Below are 20493 nucleotides of genomic sequence, written 5' to 3'. Positions count from 1 at the left end.
GCGCCGATAAACCTACTTCGTCCTCCCACAATTTCGCTGGCGGATTTCCGATGTAAATCGACGCTCGTTTGTCCCCCTGGCGACGTCCACCTCGATTCGACCGATCAAGATCATACATCACTCCGGAGGGCAACGATTGCGCTGGCTGACCCTGTATCTTTTTGCCCGGGAATAGACGGAGGAAATTATTATTGCAAATAGCCTTTGATATATCGCTGGTCTGGTCGGGGTTTGAGGCGGGGAAGTGGGGGGAGGCAGAAAAAGATAGCGCGACTTCCGGGGAAACAATGGCTGGCGATGAACTCCGCCAGTTGCCGCTGCTCGACTGTTGGAATTCATCGCAACCCCGTTCTAATTTGCCGCGATTACTCGACGGGAGTATTTACATATGCAAACCGGAGAGGAAGCGTCCCGCTGGAAAGTTTCGTTGTTTATCGGCATCAGCTCGAACAGCAATTAACAGGGGAAACGCTAATTGCTTTCATTGAATGCTCGAGCGACCGTGAGGAACAAGTAGGAATTCAATTGGCGTGCTTTGCCTGCGGAAGGTAGAGTAGCAACCAGGTGATAAGGGCCACAGGCTGAGCGAGCCCGTGAACTCTCCTGGTTCGTTTTATCTAAGAAAATTGACGCATATTTTTCTGTGTCAACTTTCTCATATCGCGCATACCTCCGTCGGTGGAAATGTCTCGGGCCATTCGGTGTACGTAAAATCGTCGCAATTTCGTGACCGTTTAATTGCGCGATAGGGAGGGGGTAAATGATGAGCTGACGAAGGAAACGACGCTCGTCGGAAGGTGCAACAAAGATGGATAAGTAAAGAGATAGCGGAGGGAAGAGTGTCTGCCACTCTGGAAGGTGGGCTGTTTGTGGTGGTGATTCGTGGGTAGTCGGCTGGGCCGGGAGAGTCACCGCCACGACGACTAACCCCATCCCTATGTCGTCGGTCGAGCAATCACAGCTATCAGCACCTTCGTATTAGAGGGAACCCCCCGCAATAATACGCTTTTCCCTCGCTCAACGTGTTCCTTCGTTTTTTTCTCTTTCTTCTTCTCTCTCTTACTTTAACTATTTCCCGGTGTCGTTTTCTCGGATAGATTACTTTCAGTGGATACGAGTGTATGAACTTGGTTGCCGTATGTTCCTGCGATTAGAGTGCTTTCAATTAACCGGGGAAAGTTTCGATTGCGACCTAGAATTGTTGGAATTGCTTTTGGATGGTGTTGGAGAGTTTAGTATCTGAAAAAGGTTTGACTGGTAGTCTGAAATTATCGAAAGCTTGATATTTAAGTAGACCGATAGAAAATTTGAAATATGAAATTATTTTTGTTTGGTTGTTTGAATAAGGAATATACAGTTTTTAAAATAATATAATGTAATTCTTCGAAAGTTTTTTGTTAATCTTTGTGTCTTCGGTACACTATCCACATACTATTTAGTGCATAATCATAAATGATACGAAAGCCAAATACAATTTCAGTAGTATCTCAAGAATAGAATCACACATCACAATTTAACCTAGAAAAAGAGTATCATAAGCATCATTAGATACAGACACACTGCAGCCATATCTTTAGCAATTGACTTATCATCCACAAACAAATAAGCTCATATTCCCATTCAGAAAATATTCTGAACTATCATCACAAATGCATCACTAGTCTAACTACCTAAATTAATAAAACGAGACCTATAATTAATCTAACGTATTTCTGACTGCACTTAATTAGCCAAATTAACAATGCACCTGCAGGCATCTCAGACACCTCAAATACACTCCCCATGTAGAGACGAAGTTCAGCAAGGAGTGAAAGAGGGACGAGCATGTAAAACTCTGGCGTATAATTAGCTGGACATACGAAATGAAATTCCTGAGGGTTGCGGCCGACTAGGAACACAGGGAACGACTTGATGGGAGGCCAGTTCGGTAGGAGATGCCGAACACGTTAGGATCGAGGACGAAAGGGTTACAGAGGAGGGTTACTAGCGGAAGGATAAATGATGAAGCCTGTAGGGGTTGGCCAGGATTCGCAGAGATGCGGATCGAAGGTAATATAGGCACATTCGCGAAAGGCGAGCGAAGGTGCAGAGAGAGGATTGGTTTTCCCGTTTCGATAAAGCGGCAGGAGGCCATTTCGTCGTCGAGTGCGGAACGCTGTTGAACACCCCCGTGGCTCTTCAAGCGTTCAGATCGGTTTCTCTTGCTCTATCCCCGATGCTCTATCTTCTTTCGCCAGCTGACCCCAGCAGCTTGCTCTCTTTCTTCCGTCTACGATGCTCTCTTTCGATGTCACGCTCGATGCTCCTCGTTTTACGCCTAACTCGCTAACACGGATGTTTGCTCCTCTGTTTTCCCCAAATACGATTACCGTGTTGCGTGTGTCGTATGTAGAGGTCTAGTATCCACCTACTTGCGTGCTTTTGGTGGTACAGTTATGTGTCGTTTTACGTACGCTGGATGGTGTGTTGATGTAGGATGAAAAGAAAGTGAATTAACTTTTGCTAATGTGTACTGCTCAGGAGCAGAGCACTGTTGCAAGGCTCACATTTTCAGGTTCTTATGTATTCGAATTTACGAAAAATATTAATAATGAAACGATTTAAGCTGTAGTTCTCTATCTTCTCTTTAATATTGCGTCTACAGTTTCTTAGACCTCGTTCGAAAGGAATGATTAGGACGAAATAAAGTATCGCTAGAATACAATCCACAGAAGCTTCAATTAAATCAACATTACCAAGAAGACTGGCCGCGAAGGTGGTTTTAAACGCCGCAGAGTGTGCATTACGTCTTCCTCTAGCGTGTTCCTTCAATTGCTTTACTTATCTCCATCGACTGTTATTTGTTACTTCTTAGTTCTTCCAACTAGGATAATTGTTGTTGTTGCCGGCCCAACTACAAGTACAGACCATTAAGCAAGATTTACTTTCTAGCTGCACTCAAACGTAGGGCCGTAAGACATCTGAGGATTTCTAATAGAGGTGTTTTCGTCCGGGGCAATCGATTACCCAACCTTAGAATCCGGAACTCAAGGAGACTCCGCAGGATCGAGTCTTGGCCTCCGTGCTTCTCGCTCCATTCTGCTCGGTTTTCAGCTCCGTTCTCCGGGGCGACGGGGCAAAGCCAAGATTTGTAGACGCGGCCTAAATTCGGGGCTTTCGCCCTTAATAGATTAGTGGCCCCGATAAAAGCGTCCAATACGTGTTTGAGCGCACTTAGACGCTCCCAAGATACTCCTTTTAACCGCAACCGATTCGAACTCGTTCGTCGAACATGTCTAGCGTCCGCAGCAAAATAACGATGACGAATTAGTCCTTTCACCTTCGTTGCAAAATGGTTGCAATCGACCTTCTTGGCAGGCACCTTCTTCGGTGAACTTACTGCTCTGTGTCTGCTCTCTTGATTTGGAGCAGTGAAGGGAAATACAGATCGTCCTGACATTTGTTGGTCTCTTTAAAGAGCGTGATTAGGAAAGTAAGTTGGAGAGAAAGATACTGTGGTACTAAGAACGAGTAGCCATGTCAGAGACTAAACGTTATCAAAGGTTAACAACTTTTACCTAATAAAGTAATTATTTTGCATATCCATATGCCAATTTGATGTACTTAATAGTGACAAACATGATGGAAATATCTTAACATATTTAGTGTCAAATTTTCTTTATATTCTTTGCATCTTTGGTTACAGAAATAGGTGCATATTACTAAATGCATATTGTCATACTAAGATGAAATTGTTTCATATTTAAATAATTCACTTATCATTTTGAGTGATTTACACTTTAAATAAACACCATAAATCTGAAATGTTGGTCACTAGAAAACATTATGGTGGTGAATATAGTAAAAAGTGCGATTTGGACAACTTTTGCTTATTGCTGTACTAATTGAATCTAGATACTTTTCTATGGTATACAGAGTATGTTTGGTAATACAAGCAAAAAAGGTCAAATTCTACATGAAAAATAAAGTCGAGAACATGGAACAGATTTTTTTAATATAGTGGGACGTTTGAGAAAAATTAACTTTGAATTTGTGCCAAGTACGTGTACACTGAAGTACAGTTCTAGATGCTTCAAGAGAAGTTAGAGTGAAGGAAATGCTTCTACTTTGCGGAAGGTAAAGTCACTAGTCAGACTACGAAGTACTCTTCCAGCATCTAAATCCAGCACAATTTTCTCGAAAATGAAGTACCATATTAAACAAATTCATCGCATATTTTCGACTTATATTTCCATATAGAATCATTGCCTTTCCGTTTCTACCTTTTCATGATTAATTCTATAAAATAAAAAATACAAGAAACTAAATATGTGATGATTAATATATTTCAAAATTCAGCTTAAAATATACGAAAAAGCAATATAATACAAAGCTAGTCAGTTTTGAAGCAACACATTAAAATCTATCAAAGCATTATTTACCAGCCATACACATTTTTAATATAGAACGACAGTAAAAAATATAAATATTAAGATAAATTTTTCAATTTTCTATAAAGCTGGGTCTACACCAGGGAACAGTATACCCAAACCCAAATCATTTATCACATGAGCGAAACAAGTTCCCAAGTTCGGAACATTAGCTCGTCAGAAAACGCATTCACTCTAACCAGTCTAACAATTCACCCCAAAACCGAACCACTATTGTAATTACAACGAAAAAGTCCCTGACAACAGCACCCCCAAATCGCCATCAACAGCGTCTGCTCGCCTCGAATTTATTCAAGAGGCTCGAATCGAGGGCGTAAAACGTGCGATCACGCAAGTTTACAATTCAATCGCCGCGGTTTTTATGCCTTGCGCATCAGCATCGATGCTAAAGTAGACGAAGGTTAAGGGTCGCCATAAATCCCTCTTTCAGCTCGGTGTACCGGCAAGCAGAAAATTCTCCCGCATTTCGGCTCGTATCTCCGTCGGGGAGCCGTATAACGACGGAGGCTCCCAGATACTATCGCGGGCGAGGAGGAAAAGACAGGTTACCCTGCTCTCCCGTAGACGATAATCACGGGTAGCTAGAGCGGCGAGTACGAAACAACAGTCATAAATAATCGTCGAATAACCCTTCCGCGTACGTTCGGATGCGACTCCGGGGATGTTTGGCGCGCGCACGTTTCAAGGCACGGCTTTCCCGTGGAACGAAACCGCCTATCCCAAGATTATGCAGAAACTTTAACGGCCACGGTTACTCAGCCTTCTTGGCAAAGTATGGCAGGCGTGGTTTAGCCTGCAGGTTTATTAGTCCTGATAATGTCCCTGCGGGTAACGCGCGTCCGTGTTTATTGTTGGAGTCGAGTACACACACGTGGATGAGCGGGCGTAGGGTGGAGGTGCGAGGGTGTGTGTATAGGCTTTGCGTTGATGCTCTGAAATAAAGCGATTTCCAAATTCCGCCAATTAAACGCCGAGTCCTCGTTTCGGGGATTAGTGAGCGTCGGTGACTGCGAACCGCGAAAATTACCAGTTGTACCTCAGACGCGAAGACACACTGCCGATTCGAAATTTAGATTAGTCGACGAGTGTTTCGGTTGCTCGGGTTTGGGGGATATTGATGTGGGTCAGTGGTGAGTGGCGTTCGAATGAACAGCTGAATAGGGATTCGTTTCAGTATTTTCGATAAGTTTTTCGAGGTTCGTGAGTTGACCCTGATATGTTCGGTTTGGAAATCTTCTTTGGAATAATTATAACTACCGGCATGTCGTTGTGAATACGACTGGTAAGCTTTTAGTGTGACATTAAGGAATCAGAAAAGTAGAGATTAAGAACAATTATTTCGTATTATTCTCAAAATTGAGTATTGTTGAAAGAAATAGGAACCATAATTGAGTTCAAGAGACTCCAGGAACGTAATAAGGATAATTAGATTACTAAGGAGTGGTGGGATTCATTTACAACGTATAGGTATTAGTTAAAATTTAGTTAAATTATACAAAAACAGTAAAATCAATATTAGCCAAATATTTCCTTTACATGAATTCTACATTTGGCATAGATGTATCCAGTATTTCCTATGAAAAGTTGTAAATTATGCTCTTTTACTGAAGTATCTAGCAAAGCAAACAGGAAAGTATCTAGCAACTATAAAAAGCAATTACAGAAAAAGTGAACCATAAAATAAATTATTTTTAATCACATCAAACTAGTTTCTTCTTAAAAAATCTTATTACGTTTTTCAATCGACTTAGTTTCTACAGCAATTTGATATAAATTCTTGTACAGCACACATTTCTTTATAGTAATTAATTGCTGTATTGTATGTGTAGTAATTACTTATATAATAACAGTTTTGAAGTTTTTCTCCACGTAATTGAACAGCATTTACGTCTTTAAATGGAGGGGATGGAGATTGTCTCATAAAAGGAAATTCCATTCTTGTCATGATATTTTATAACTGCATTGTAAAGCTGGTAATAAATTATACTCGATCTCATCGTGCGTTAATACGCGGCTATACTATCCATAAAAAGGCGTATCGTACTATTTATAGTATAATCTAAGGCGATAGGAGGAACTGGCCCGGAAATATTCAGTTTTTTGTCATTATGAGGGGATCCATTAAATTGTCGTTAGTGCCTGTGCAGCATAAGGACGCACAAAGTACAGTCACAATCGTAAGCGTGAAGGATAATAATAAGAAGAAAGGAACCCATTCAAAGACGAAAATCGCTTAATGTTGCGCATTTGTAGGAAAGGATCGAAAGTGTAACCTCTTCCTTATTTCCCGTGTGCTTCATTGTGTCACAAACTCGCGTTTCATTGAAGCTATTGTCATTGAAGGCGTTTCAAATTGTAATTGAAATGTCTTCGTTGGTAACTATTTCTTTACCCGGAAATAATGCAATGCTTTTATCGATACGTAATCCCAATTTATTACATATATTGCAAATTAAAATTATATTTAAAATGTTTGCATATTTGTTTAAAATTGGCCATTTGAAAAATTCCACTTTATAAGCATCTTTTGTCTTTAACAACAGTTTGATGAAAGAGGGATTGCAACTTACGTATCAAAATTTCAACTGGATAAAAGTTTCTATACTAAAAGGAGCACAAAAGATTTAAACTGCAATTTTTAGTTAAATTTGAGAACTCACAACTTCTTTTATGTTACAAGTTCCATTAAAATTCTATTCAAACAACAATCCATAAAACATTTAGAACGCTTTAATTTTTAAGACGCTTATTTAACAAAAGTATAACTTCTTTGAGAAAATAGATAAACTGGTAAGAGTTCAAAGCTGAATTAAATTACTTTCTATACTTCACCAGTTTGTTTTAATAGTATCAATGGTTCCACGTTGTTCTTATTCATTTGCTTATACAGTCAACCACAATATTAATGAAAAATAGTGTCAGAATTATTAATGAATTACCACTAAAGAAAATATGTTACAAAACTCAATCAAGTTCAGAGTTTAACAGACAACAATATTTGAGGATAATATTTACTATTTATATGTTAACACGTATTTGATAAAAGGTAGTATCGATTGTACTCTATAGGAAACGTCGCAGCACTTGGTCACATTATCGTACGTGTCGCTTTAACAAGGATATTTTGCAGGAAGGTGATACGGCAGGAGTTAAGGCCAGTAGCAAAGAAAAGAAAGAGAGAGAAAAAGAGAAAGAAAGAGAGAGGGAGTGAGAGCTTAGACGAAAGTGTGTAAGTGTACCAAAAATCAAAACAAGCTAGCTACGAACGTTATCTAATTTACTCTTTATTCAAAATATGTTTTCATACTTTTTTCTTACTTCTCTTACTTCTCTTTTTAATATTATTACTGGTACTTCTAACTTTTCCAATTACCTTTACATTATATTAATACTTATCTCTGTTGTATTTATTATATTATTATCATCATTATTATCATTATTATTATACATACTATCAACTTTCCATTTTCACCTCTTCGTACTTGTGTACGTCCTTGCGTGGAGAAAAATATCAGCAGCGTCGGCTTACATAGGATACAACGACAAGTGAACCGGAAGTAGAGACCAGGGTTCTGCGGGCCTTGGCATCGGCTGATACCGTTATCTGTCGATACAAAGTAATATATCTTATCGCTACTATTTTTCTCCCTGTACATACGGCTGTTCTCTCTTCCGTCCTTATTATTATTTCTTTTTCTTTGTCATGCTGAACTCATTCGTACTGTACGTAAGATTTTCTTGGTACAATTTTGGAAGTAGAGTCGAAAATACGAACTTTTCCATCGATTGAATGATTTAAAGTACTGCGTATATAGGGTGATTCTGATTTATAGGTCCATCGACAAGGGATGCTGAGAAACATTTTCTATTTAAATATGCACATGTTCCTGCCCCTATCATTCTTAAGCGACAAAGCTTTTGAACGTTAATGGGAATAGTTCACCTGTACTCGTGAGTTGTTATTAAAATTGAGTTTAATTATTGAGTAAACTTTGAATTTTCACCATACAACGAAAAATACAACGAATTTTCATTATAAAACAGGATGGAACATATATTTGATAAACAGAAAATGTTTCTTTTAATTCGTCCCCAACTCTGTGGATCTATAGTTATGAATCACCCTGTATAATATCTGTTCACTGCTAGTTTTTTCATCTACATTTCTATTTTTCATCATTGTTAATTTTCTCTTTGTCATGCTAAACTCATTTATACTATACATAAGGAATTTTGTATAAACTTTTGGAAGTAGAAGCTGCGGGTGTCGAGCTTTTAGTCCACAGTCCACGAGTACCATTCTCGATTAGTTTCTCCCTTATGTTGATATACTTCAAAAGAAATCATCTTTCTCTTATTATTCATTTGTTTCTCTCATTCTGTCTAAATCGTAGAGCAGTATACATAAAAGAAAGTGAATGTTATTAGAAATTCCCTCTTTCGAACGGTCGTCTTCCCACATTAGATCGGGTAGTGAACTTTGTTGCTACTTTACTCACCGTGTACATACTGTTCTTTCGTTTCTCTCCTTTGTCATGCTGGAATCATCCATATCTCACGAAGGCATTTTTACGTACACTAATGGCCGCAGAATTTTCTTCGTAGGTTAGTGACAGTATTTCAAAGTGGATAGAAGTATTTAGCAATTTCCATGACTATTTTTTCAGATATTTTTAATACTTCGTCACAATACGCGCACCGATATTGGCGAAGTTATATGATACCAGCGAACTGCCGTTTATTATTCGACTAGAACTGCTATCTTAAATCGGTACTCCCGTTTGATCGTCTTCTATCCGCGTAAATGCGTACACGTATGCTGTATACACACAACCACACACACACGACAAAGCATAGCGGTCGTTTAGCGAGACCGTTCGAGTCTCGTTGAAAGTAATTTTCTCTGTCGTAAAGTTTTATAATACAATATGTACACAGTGGCTTCAATATGCATGCCGGTCTATTTTCCCTTGTTTGAGAGATATTTGGATATGGGGGTATCCTAAATTATGCAACAGGACCGTAAGGAACGGTAAACGGATATCGATATAAAAGCGTGGGAGTCGAAAAGAGATGAGTTATGCAATGTTCAAGGCAAAAGGAAAAAAGAAAATAGCAAGGAATTTTCATCGAACTACTCCTCTTACGTTTCATATTTCTCTTCATTTGTTTTTCATGCTTCTGTTTATTTTTCTGGTTTTTTCTAGTTGGTTCGATTAAGAAGTTTAATAATCTTAATGGATATTTAGACAAGTTCTAGCATTGAAAACGAAAAAGAGTACTTTGTATAGTATTTAGCAATTTTAGTCACTTGCACTTTTATTTATATAGGAACACATTATTGCGTTAAGTGTTTGTATATGTCTTGTTTTTGACATTGAAGCTGCCAATAATAAACATATATCGATTTTTATTTTTTACTATGTTTAGACGTGCTATATTGACCACCTCGCAGATAACACACAACGTCTTGGGGACGTCTATTTTATGTCTATTTTATGCCTGAACGTCGTACGACATAATTTGGATGTCGTAAAAACATCTGACAGCGTACGTCTTAAAATTTAAATTTGTGTCCGTAAGAAATCTTAAAGACACACTACATGGATGCCCTAAAGACTTATAGTTTTGGATATTTTAAAGACGTCTATTTTTTGTCTAAACATCTTATAGACGTAATTTGAATGTATTTAAGACGTCTCATGAATATCTCTTAAGACATTCAAAAGATATACTGATTTGTAACTTTGAATGTATCAAAGACGTCTTTTGTACATTTTTAGGACTTTGCAGGATATCTTTAAGATGTTTTCAAGACATCTCTGTGTTTTTTATGGATTTGGGGAAGAAGAAAAAAGTAAATTATAGAATTGTACAAATTAATCGAGTATACGTATATCGTATTAAAAATCTTAGGAAGTCTCAAGAAATGTTATGTTCTGAATTTTAGTAAATTTTACGCAAAAATAACAAAATAGTCATATTTACTATTTTGATGATTCTAGTGTTAATATACCGTACAATAGCATTAACTTTGGAAATATTTAAAGAAAACACTACCATCTCTAAAAGCTAGACTAAAATAATTCATTAAACACAATTATTCTGTAGAATTATGTACAAAATACTTGCATAGTTACTGAGCATATTTATTTTCTATAAATTTTCATTAACTATAAATTGATATTCATATATTATCTATCTAATTTTCTCTACAGTTTGTCTTAGAAATCTTAACAACCTATAAACAGTAAAACATAACCCACATAGCGCAGAAGTGTTTTATAAACGTCTTAAGGACGTATTAAAAGACATTCATAAGGCGTCTTAAAGACGTTCTAACAAATATAGACGTCTTTAAGACATGCAAAAGCGTAAGTGTTTAAAATTTCTTATGGACGTAAATTTCTCAAATCTTTAAGACATACACTGTTTTTAAGGCGTCTAAATTATATCGTAAGACGTGCAGGCATAAAATAGACATAAAATAGATACCTTCAAGACATCGTGTACTATCTGAATATAGATCAAACTTTCTCCTTCCATTACCAATTCACCAACAATCAATTACAAAACTCTGAAAATTATAACTGAAATTTTGCCATGAAACGACAGTAAAACACTCCCTATAAAATTCAAATATCAACCACATCTCAGCAGTTACTTAAATCTGAAACAGTAGCGGCGTCCACCATTTAAGCGCTAAACGTTTCACTCTATAAATCCCAGCCCCTTTGAAAGGCTACCAAGGAGAATCCTCCAAGAGGACTCGCGGAAACTGATTTACGTCTTACATTCTCTCACCTTTGTGCCCGCTCCTTAAATTCGTCTACGCCGGGCATAAAGACACTATCCGCCTCGAAATAATCGTATCCCGTGAGCGTCATTGTCGTCATGAAATAGGGCTGTTGCCACGGACAATGACTGAAGCGCTCCTCCGGTTCCACGAAAACGGATAACAATTACGCGGGTACAACAATTGCCAAGCGCTCGGTTGGTCGCGCGCGCGCTCACCCGCGGACCCTGCGAAGCGTTCCTAGAAGCTTGGGTAGAGGGTGAGAGGCGGGCAGGCAATTTTTATCCTTTCATCCCGGTCGATGTGGCGGTTTAACGGGCCAGCAAGGAAAGTTATAAATACGGCACCAGCATCGGGGAACTAATTATTCAAATATCCGTGGATACTTGGGAGAGCGAAGAAGGAAGACAGAGGGAGACAGAGCCGATGTCCACTTAGGGCTGCCAGCATGAATTTACTCCGGGGAAATATTGGCGCGCCGCGGGGGTGGTCAGTGCCAACGAAACTTCAAGTATCTACGTTATTTAAGGGGGTACGAGATACGTACATTCGAGTTCCATCGTCGACCACTAGAGATTCCATTCGCCATAAAATGGAGAAAAGTGGAAACTTCCTTGCCTGGCGTAAGGGAGAGCAAGAGGAGATATTGCGAAAGTCCAACATCGTTGCCTCCTTCCTTTCCAATCCTCTCTCTCCCTCGCGCTGCTTGCCACCCTTTTCTCCTCTCCCCCTCGCCAACCCCCTCCGCCTTTCTCCACTATTATTTTTTCCCTTTCCTTCTCCATCCTGACCCGTCGTTTCCCTTTTTGTTTGACCTCGAAACTCCGCCGCGCCGCGAACGGGACGTCGCGCGCGCGGTCAAGGGAAAATGTTGAGTTCACCACTCGGAATTTCTTGTTGATCTTTCATCTCCGCGCGTGCACCCGCGACAAGTTATCGGGGATTCGTCTGGGAGTAAAAAGTTTCTGGATCCGTGGGGTAAATCTAGTTAACTGATCGTCGAGTTGGTCGACTGGGGTAGGAGGGGGATGTTAACTGGACGGTGAGTTGGTGAAAGGCTAACAGTTGAACCTTGTAGAATTATTGATATATTCAGTAGAGCTTGGAGTTACATAAATCGAGTAAAAGTACTGTTATTGTGCATTGTCTTTGAAACTTCGGCGAGATGAAAGTGAGGAGCTTGGTTATGAATTGGTTTTAAGAACGTTTTGTCTTACTATGAGCTAGCTGAGGGGTCATAAGACACTTCATAATGAAAAATGAATTAACTCGGTATCACAGTGCAACTTGAAACGTTAGAAAAAAGTGAATAATCATCTTAGTAATAATCTTAAGTGAAAATAAGAAAACTTGTATCTAAAGCTTATTAAATCTGCAGAATATTTTGCACTTTCTTATTTGCTTCATTGCACCAAGAAAAATATTAATCTTTTTTTAGAGATCTTAATATTCGCCTGCATATGGGTTAATTTACATGAAATTTAGGAATAGGATAAAGATGCAGATATTAAAAAAATCTAGTTTTATTAAAAACTAGGCAACTACTATATATACACAACTAAAGCTTCTTTGAAGGAAATGCAAGGAGCATGATTAAACTCTACTTTTGAAACAGCCCATATGCATTATAAATTGAAGGGTTTCAGAGCGAATCTCATGTACATGCAAATGATATAAATGAAGTTTCATTGAGGCACCGATAGACATTGGCATCGATCGACCACGTATAAGTTCGATTTTGGCCGCGTTCGTGTGTAATCAGCTACCTAATGAGCCGAATGTGTCGAGGGGACAGGCTCTTTCCGTAATGGCGAGCTTTATGCAACGAGCATGTCCAAGCCACCACCCATAAATCACGGAATACCTTCTGTGCGACACCATCGAATCGAAAGGTTCGGTAAATATAGACCTAGATAGATTTCCTTAAGCGAGATATATCCGCCTTTGATACTTGGCCGTGCACGCGCGAAATATAGGTCACTTATTGAAAGGTGATAGTGAAGAGGAAATGACGCAGGAAATTTTGACGTTATGAGGTGTCACTTACCTTCGCCATTGAATTTTCATGACTATTTTCGAAGGTATGCTCACGAAAATCGAGATACGAGGCGAGAACGATATTAACAGGGCTTTCGACCGCCTTCTACATCTTTTTCAAACACTAGTTGAGCAAGGGAAATTCGAATATCTTCTCACGTGTTCGTGATTCTTTTTTATCATTTTTAATGAAATTTGATGATTTTTAGAATTGTATCGATTTATTGTTAAAAGTTCTATTTGAAAATCTCTTTAAATTTGAGATGTCCATATAGGATTCAGTAATTTTATCGATATGTCTGACTTATTGTTTAGTCATTCTACTTGCGCGCTGCTACCTCATATTCCAGTAGTATATCTCGAGGATTATTGTGAATCCTTTTAATCTATATTGTGAACCAAGCTTCCAAATGTTACTTCTAAGAAGAAAATGATGTTATATTTGAATTAAAAATTCTTTAAGATGGTATTTTTTTAATCAGATGAATACATGCAAAAATTTACAAAATCGAGAAAGATATAATATACATTTGAAATACAATTCTAAGACAGTAATTTTCAGCACAATAAGAAGTATAAATAAATAAAAATAATAGGAAATAAAAAATGTGTCAAACATGTTCCACCATAATTTGAAAATAAATATAAAAATATGAAAGAGTTTATTACTAAGCTCTACTTTAAAAGTAGTCGTACTACAATAATATTTATGAATGCATCTTTTGGCATAATGAATCAAAATTGAAGCATGATTATACTAAATTACGTTTTTCTAAAACTATAAATTATTAGACTTGGTACCATTGTTATTTCTTAAGAGTTGTACTGAAAAATTTTCTCATTACAAGATTGATTATCGAGTGCACGTTTTCTTTCTTTATATATAACTTAGATCCGATAATTTGATTATGAAAAATGCACGTCACATTTTGACAGACAACTGATTACGATTCATTCAGAAGACAATAAATTTTTAGCATGCATGAGCGACGATAAAATTTTTTATCGCATACTCATACCGCTCCTATCTGAAGGAGTCTCAGGTGAACGAATCTCATCTTCGTGATCTTTTCTTTTAGAGCTGATTTTCATTCAGGGAATCTCGCTAGTATGAAACCCTCGTGATAGTACGGATCTATAGTAACCCCTCAATTTTTCAGCAAAGTACACCCGATGTAACCCCTTTAAAGCTTTCCTAGCAATTTTTCGTACAAATCATTTCATATGAATACCAATTTTTCATGCATCGACGCTCCTTGACACGATAACAAGTCGCAAAAATCAATTGCCTTATCTTCCTGTCGATTTGAAAAATTTGATGTAATGATGGAACGATATGACCTCCTATTTGATCGACAGTTTTCGTAGAAGATACATAAAAAATTATATCTCGTGCAATTTGAGGGGAATTCCACCTATAAATCTGTATGACAGATTAGTTCAAAAGCAGAAGTAAGAATTTTATTTAAAAATCAGTAATTATTTTATGCAAAAAGTCCACAAACGTGTAGCAAATGAATGTTATCTCGGTAAATAATTCTTAAAATATTTTCTCTTCACAGTTTGAATATTTTTCAAAATAATAAATATTAACCAATTTACGTGGATTTTGACATTCACGAAATTACAGATAAAAATTTGTAGAACCTTTTAAATCATTGTAAAAGCACAACGAGGAGCAATCATGAAATATCGAACGGCGATTCCTTATCAAAAAGAATTATGGGACACGTATTCTTTTTAACTGCGGCAACTCGAGTTTAAAAGGTGAAACTACGTTTCAAACTTTCACCCACCGATGCTATCTAGGAAACTATTGGAGATACAGAAGTTTCTTACACAAATGCTTTCTACTTTTCGCGTAAATTAAGGTGGTGCAAGGGCTAGTAAATAAATTTAACACAAGAATCAGAAAGCCCAGCACACTTCTCGCAAACTTTTTATCAATCCTTAATAACGAATAAAAATTGCTATTGATAAAAATTGATCCGTAACTTCCGAACGAAGTTCACCCTCCCATTTTACAAATATTTTCCACCGTAACACAGTCTAAAAAAACTTCGTTACAAAAAATCCAATCATATCCAACCAGCAACGAAACGTTTCCTTAATTTCTATTGCATTAAATTTCTCACATTAAAACCAATTCCCATTCCACACCTCACGTCGGCTCCTATCTCCCTCGGCTTACCGTTTTAATGAATAATCCTGCGCCTAAATGAGGCAAACAACGAAACGGAAAATCGGCCGTTAATTCCCGGCGTCCGCGAAACAAATGACGCTTTGACATTCACTGTTCACCTCCCCCCTCCTCGCGCATCGATCCGTCGAACGCAGCAAACCACGGTGCCTCGTAAAAAGGAAATAATAATTTCATGGACGCGCGTAGGGAGCGAAAAATCGATATTATGGTGCCCTACGTAAGCGTTTCAGCGGGAAGAAAAATTTTTTTTTTTTCTTTCGAGCGAACCGATAACGCAAACAGGAGCAGGAGGAATTGGCGGTTGTGGAGGGGACGACATTCCAAGAATGCTAAGAGTAACGTTCCAGGTGGGAGTGGTGGATAGGGGGGGGAGAGGAGGGGCAGCAATAAAGAGATAATGCCGAGCTTTCAGAAACGAGGAGAACGTTCCCCTTGGTAAGTTCTTAACGGGACGTTTCGACGTCCTGAGAACTTTCTATCCTCGAACGAGGCAATTACAGACTGTGGTTTACCGGTCGCGTTTACACCCATAGCCCGCCAGCTTGGTGTAGCCTGATCCCCCGCCTGGTCTCGAACTTAGACCACCATGGCTGAACCTCCTCGTCACCGACGTTCGATATCTCGAACGGCTCTAGTCGGCTGCACCCAGGTTCCGCGTCGTCAAACCTGTGACCCCCTTTCCCTGACGTCGCCGAAGCTAACGTGGAAACGGGGGCGGCGGGGGGAGCTGTCGCGTTTAAACGGCTGGGTGTACGGTATTGTCTCGCTATAAACTCGTCGCTATTTTCACCGTTCCCTTGGAATTATTCAGAGCGAATGGCTTTTGTCTTTGACGGAGCAAGCGTGAGTTCCTGCTGAGCGACTGGGCTCTGGAATTGGGGTTCTTAATCGCTGTGAGCTTGTCAGGGTTATCCAATCAATCCAGTGAGATTATACCGACAAATTTTGTAATCGGGGAAATGGCTTGTTGGGGATTTATGGTTTTATTAATCTCTTTCTGTGGGTAACGATAGTTTCGATAGTGCGACGGATTTTTCGTGTTGGGGATGTCTGGCGAGAGGTATCTGTTGAGTTGATCCTCCAGGGAGTTTCGGTGGCAGTTCGGGGGAATAAATCTAGGGGTCGAACCGATGTGTTCGGTGGAATAGTTTATAGCAATGAGTAGCTTTTTTGGGGAAAGATTTTTGTAGAATATTTGGATGGTTATGTTGGGTGAGCCTGAAGAGTTGTTTTGTAAATAAGTTTAGAATGTATGGTATTGTCAAGTGTTTCAATTGTTAGATTTTTAGAATCTAGGACTTTTAATCGTTTTGTAGGAGAATTGAACGTTTGTGCAAAATATTCGATGTTGTTCCAAATTGTTTCTTCTGAAGTTGACCAGAATTTTAAGAACGAGACATCTTTGTGAATAATGCTATTGAAAGCAATTTTAAATATTTTGGATTCACAATCTAATATAATTAAATAAAATTATAGCATTTGGAAGTTTTCAAATATTTTGCAAATCTTTAAGTCTTTTGAATATTTCGAATGTGCTTACTTTATAAAAGTTGTAGACAAAAAGGTGGTAATATGGAACTCTGTCAGTAAATTAAACTCCAATTTTGATTAATAACAGAACTAATGAGTGGACAAGTTGATGATTAAAAGTAAAGTTAAATTCTCCAATTAAGTATTTTTACATTCACTTTGAATACTTAGGTGTCAAAGAGGAACAAATGAGGATTAGATTACTTGAGTATTTAAGTTAATTAGTTCATTAGTGTTGCATAATTACCTAAAAACAAAAGAAGGTTCCATATTACCATCTTCCCTTCTATTAATTACAAAATTATCGATGATTCTTATTACCGATTGAATTGTTTGAAGCTAACAATACCTAACCATTGTGCAAATTTCTCTTTTTCCTCGCCAACTAATTCTGCTTCAGAATATGATTTTTACCTATACTTATTACATTAAAAAAAGAATAAAATCGATAAGAAAATTGTTAGAAGAAAGTATAACCATCCCATTAATCATTTTACACTGTTCTACAAATTTTTAAGATTTCATGATTGAATTACGTAGAGCGCTTATAGTCTGCCACATAATTTATCTGCACTTTTACGATCGAACTCCGTAGCACAGCGAAGTTGCACCTCATCAATTTTGGAACTACGTAGACTTTAAGTGTAACTTTGACGTAAATTCACCAAGCTAACCAAATTTACAAGAAACTTTATATTACGTATTTGGCACGGTATTAAGCACTTTATTAATGCACTCACATCGAAAGAAGGTAGCTTCGTTCAAATATTGAATTGTTTATCCATTAATTTCAAGCACCTTTAAATAGTCTCAATTGTTAAATATTCATTCAATATTCTAGAAGTTACATTAAGTACGAGATTGTAGCATCTCTAAAAAATATATAAATACTGCTATATAAATTAATCCCAAAGTATACTTTTGACGGTATAAAACAAAACACGAATGTAACGAAAACCTATTGATAAGTTTTGTAATTATGAATGTCATAGAATGAACGATATGTAATTATAAAATTGCGTCAATATGATAATAGTGTAAAATAATAGACTTAGGATTTTTATAATTCGCAAATATCAGACACAGACTATTCTCCACTAATCTATTCTCTATTTTCTTTTTGCAGCAAATGCGAAACCATTAACATTCGACGAAGTGTACAATCAAAGTAGTCCAACAAACTGCACAGTTTACTGCGGTGGATTAACCAATGGTCTAACAGAGGAACTAGTGCAGAAAACCTTTTCACCTTTTGGATCCATCCAAGAGATTCGTGTATTCAAGGACAAAGGTTATGCTTTTATCAGGTGAGTGATTTTCCTCTTGTATACAAATTAAAACTGACCACTTAAATAATTATGACAAGAACACCTTAAAACATACAGCAATCCTCTAAGAAAGATATATCTTAATCAAGAAAAAATGGAATTTAGGAAGCATACGTAAGCTTCTTAAAAATCTTACTCCCTTAACTTTACCATATCTCAAAATTTGACAAACTTTAATTATTCAGTTTTACCTTTTTCATTTACTTTACCCTTATCTTTACCTCTACCTCAACCATCTTCACTCCCAGAACACGCTAACAAACTTCAATCATTCTGTAACACCCTGCACACATCTGTCTCTCAACAAACATCCTTAAAAGTTCAACAATTATTCCAAAGAAAGTGCTGGTACCTGAAACGCGCCAGGCACAGCGGTAAGACACTAGCTGGTTCTTCCTGAACTTATTAATCCGAAAAGTTTGCTCGAACGAGCCGTGTCTTCCGTCGATCTCTCGATCCTTAATATCCCCGAAGACCGTGGAGGGCATTGTTGTTGAAATGTCGCGATGATATACGTCACGTGTAATATCTCTTCGGTATGTCAGCGAGACAGGAAGTCCCCAAGGTGAAAGACGGCGGTTGAAGGGAGTGCCGCGGTCGGAGATCATCTCGCGAGCAGAGGCAGAGCAAAACGGAAGTTAAGGCTGCCCGATAGAAAAAGTTCTGCCACGTACACAGAGTTCGAGAAAGTGAATTCCTTGTACTTAAACTAGACTTCCGACGGACAGGAACTTTTAAGACTTCTCAGTCTAATTGGTGGATGTATTAAGGACATCTTAGCTCGGGGAGTCCCAAGTGGCGCGAAAAACTATCTGCGCGAGTTATTTGATTTTAAAAAGTGCTTTCACGGGATGCCTGGCAGTGGACATTCATACTGCGAGATGATTCTTTGTAGTTTTAAAGATGTACAGTACTTTTATAGTGTAGAGATACGGTAGAGTGGTTTCATGAGGCTCGGTAGCTAGAGCAAGATTATAATGTATGAGGAACTTATATCGAAACTTGAAGTATCAAAAGTGAATGTTAATATTGAGAAAGGGTGAATAGTAAAAGACTTCTAATAAGAAGTATTGTATTTGTTATCATTATTATTATTATTTTGTAATTTCAGTTGCTTTAAATGCTGCAGAGACTATTATAGGCGTGGTATTATATTTTTCTTGTCTATTTATTGAATTTTCATAACGGTTCAATTTCTTCTATCAACAGAAATGCTTAAACAGTATATTAATCCACATTTTCCAGTCGTTAGCTTAACATTCTAATAATCGCTATTTCCAATCTTGCTCTTCCGACCAGAATGTCACAGTCCACTAAAACTTGTTCATTTCAAAAAATTCCGCGGATACTGTCATCCGCGTATTAAATTTTTCCAGTGAAAATCGATTTGACATTTCAGCATAGAATAATAGAGTAGTCGAATAACGATAGCACGAAGAGTGAACGTGTCATCATATTAACAGAAGCAAAGAGAGGAAATCACTCGTGATAGATTTGAAAGGCCTCGGTTTAAGATACGAAAGAGCTTCTGTTTGATGAATTTCGATTGGCAAAAGCCGAAATTCGGCCAGCAAATGGAAAAGGTCGGCCATGAAATTCCTCGAAAGTACTGACAACATCATGATGTCCTTACCGAACTTTTGGCATCTGATGAGGGTGCATCGGTGCTTTCGAAATTGATGGCTGATTTCGGAATGCAGGCCAAAATCACTTGCATATTCAATCGATATTCTCTTATGTCAGATATTCTCTTATGCACGATCGGGAGGAAAATAACCATGACTCTGCGATTTCGGTGCCACACACTGTTACCCGAGGACCTATCTCGTTTGCCATGGGGCAAATTGCGAATATTACAATAAAAGGCTGCTATCCAGCGTTTCACGTGTCATTAGCTCTGCTTCTCCATTCGACCCGTATCACACTAACAAAAATCATTCGGTCGCAATCAAAATAATTGCATTGAGCTTTCGCATTCTACGGAATCTACAGAAAAGCTGAACTGTTCGAACTAAAATGGAATTGTTGGATTCATCTGATATTATTTTTTCTACAAGTATTTTGGGTTACAAATTCATTCAAAATAACGACCGAACCTTCTGTTATTTTGAGGAAGTGAAAAGGAAAAATTACGAGGAAAAATAATTGGTTGCCTTTTGTTTCTACCTG

At 38.0% G+C, this 20493-nt stretch overlaps 1 protein-coding gene across 6 annotated transcripts in view; it reads left to right on the top strand.

The window, feature by feature from the left end:
* Positions 1–20493, top strand: part of LOC143186203 (nucleolysin TIAR) — a 588750-nt gene that overhangs the window by 548169 nt on the left and 20088 nt on the right. For all 6 annotated transcript variants that reach the window (XM_076389721.1, XM_076389722.1, XM_076389726.1 and 3 more), the window contains one exon: positions 18123–18303. In XM_076389721.1, the coding sequence (XP_076245836.1) occupies positions 18123–18303 (181 nt within the window). The remainder of the gene's footprint in view (positions 1–18122; positions 18304–20493) is intronic.

The sequence above is a fragment of the Calliopsis andreniformis genome, chromosome 12 (genome assembly GCF_051401765.1).
Source record: "Calliopsis andreniformis isolate RMS-2024a chromosome 12, iyCalAndr_principal, whole genome shotgun sequence".
Lineage (NCBI taxonomy): Eukaryota > Metazoa > Arthropoda > Insecta > Hymenoptera > Andrenidae > Calliopsis > Calliopsis andreniformis.
The sequence above is the reverse complement of the archived record's forward strand: the minus strand, read 5'-3'. Positions and strand labels throughout refer to the sequence as shown.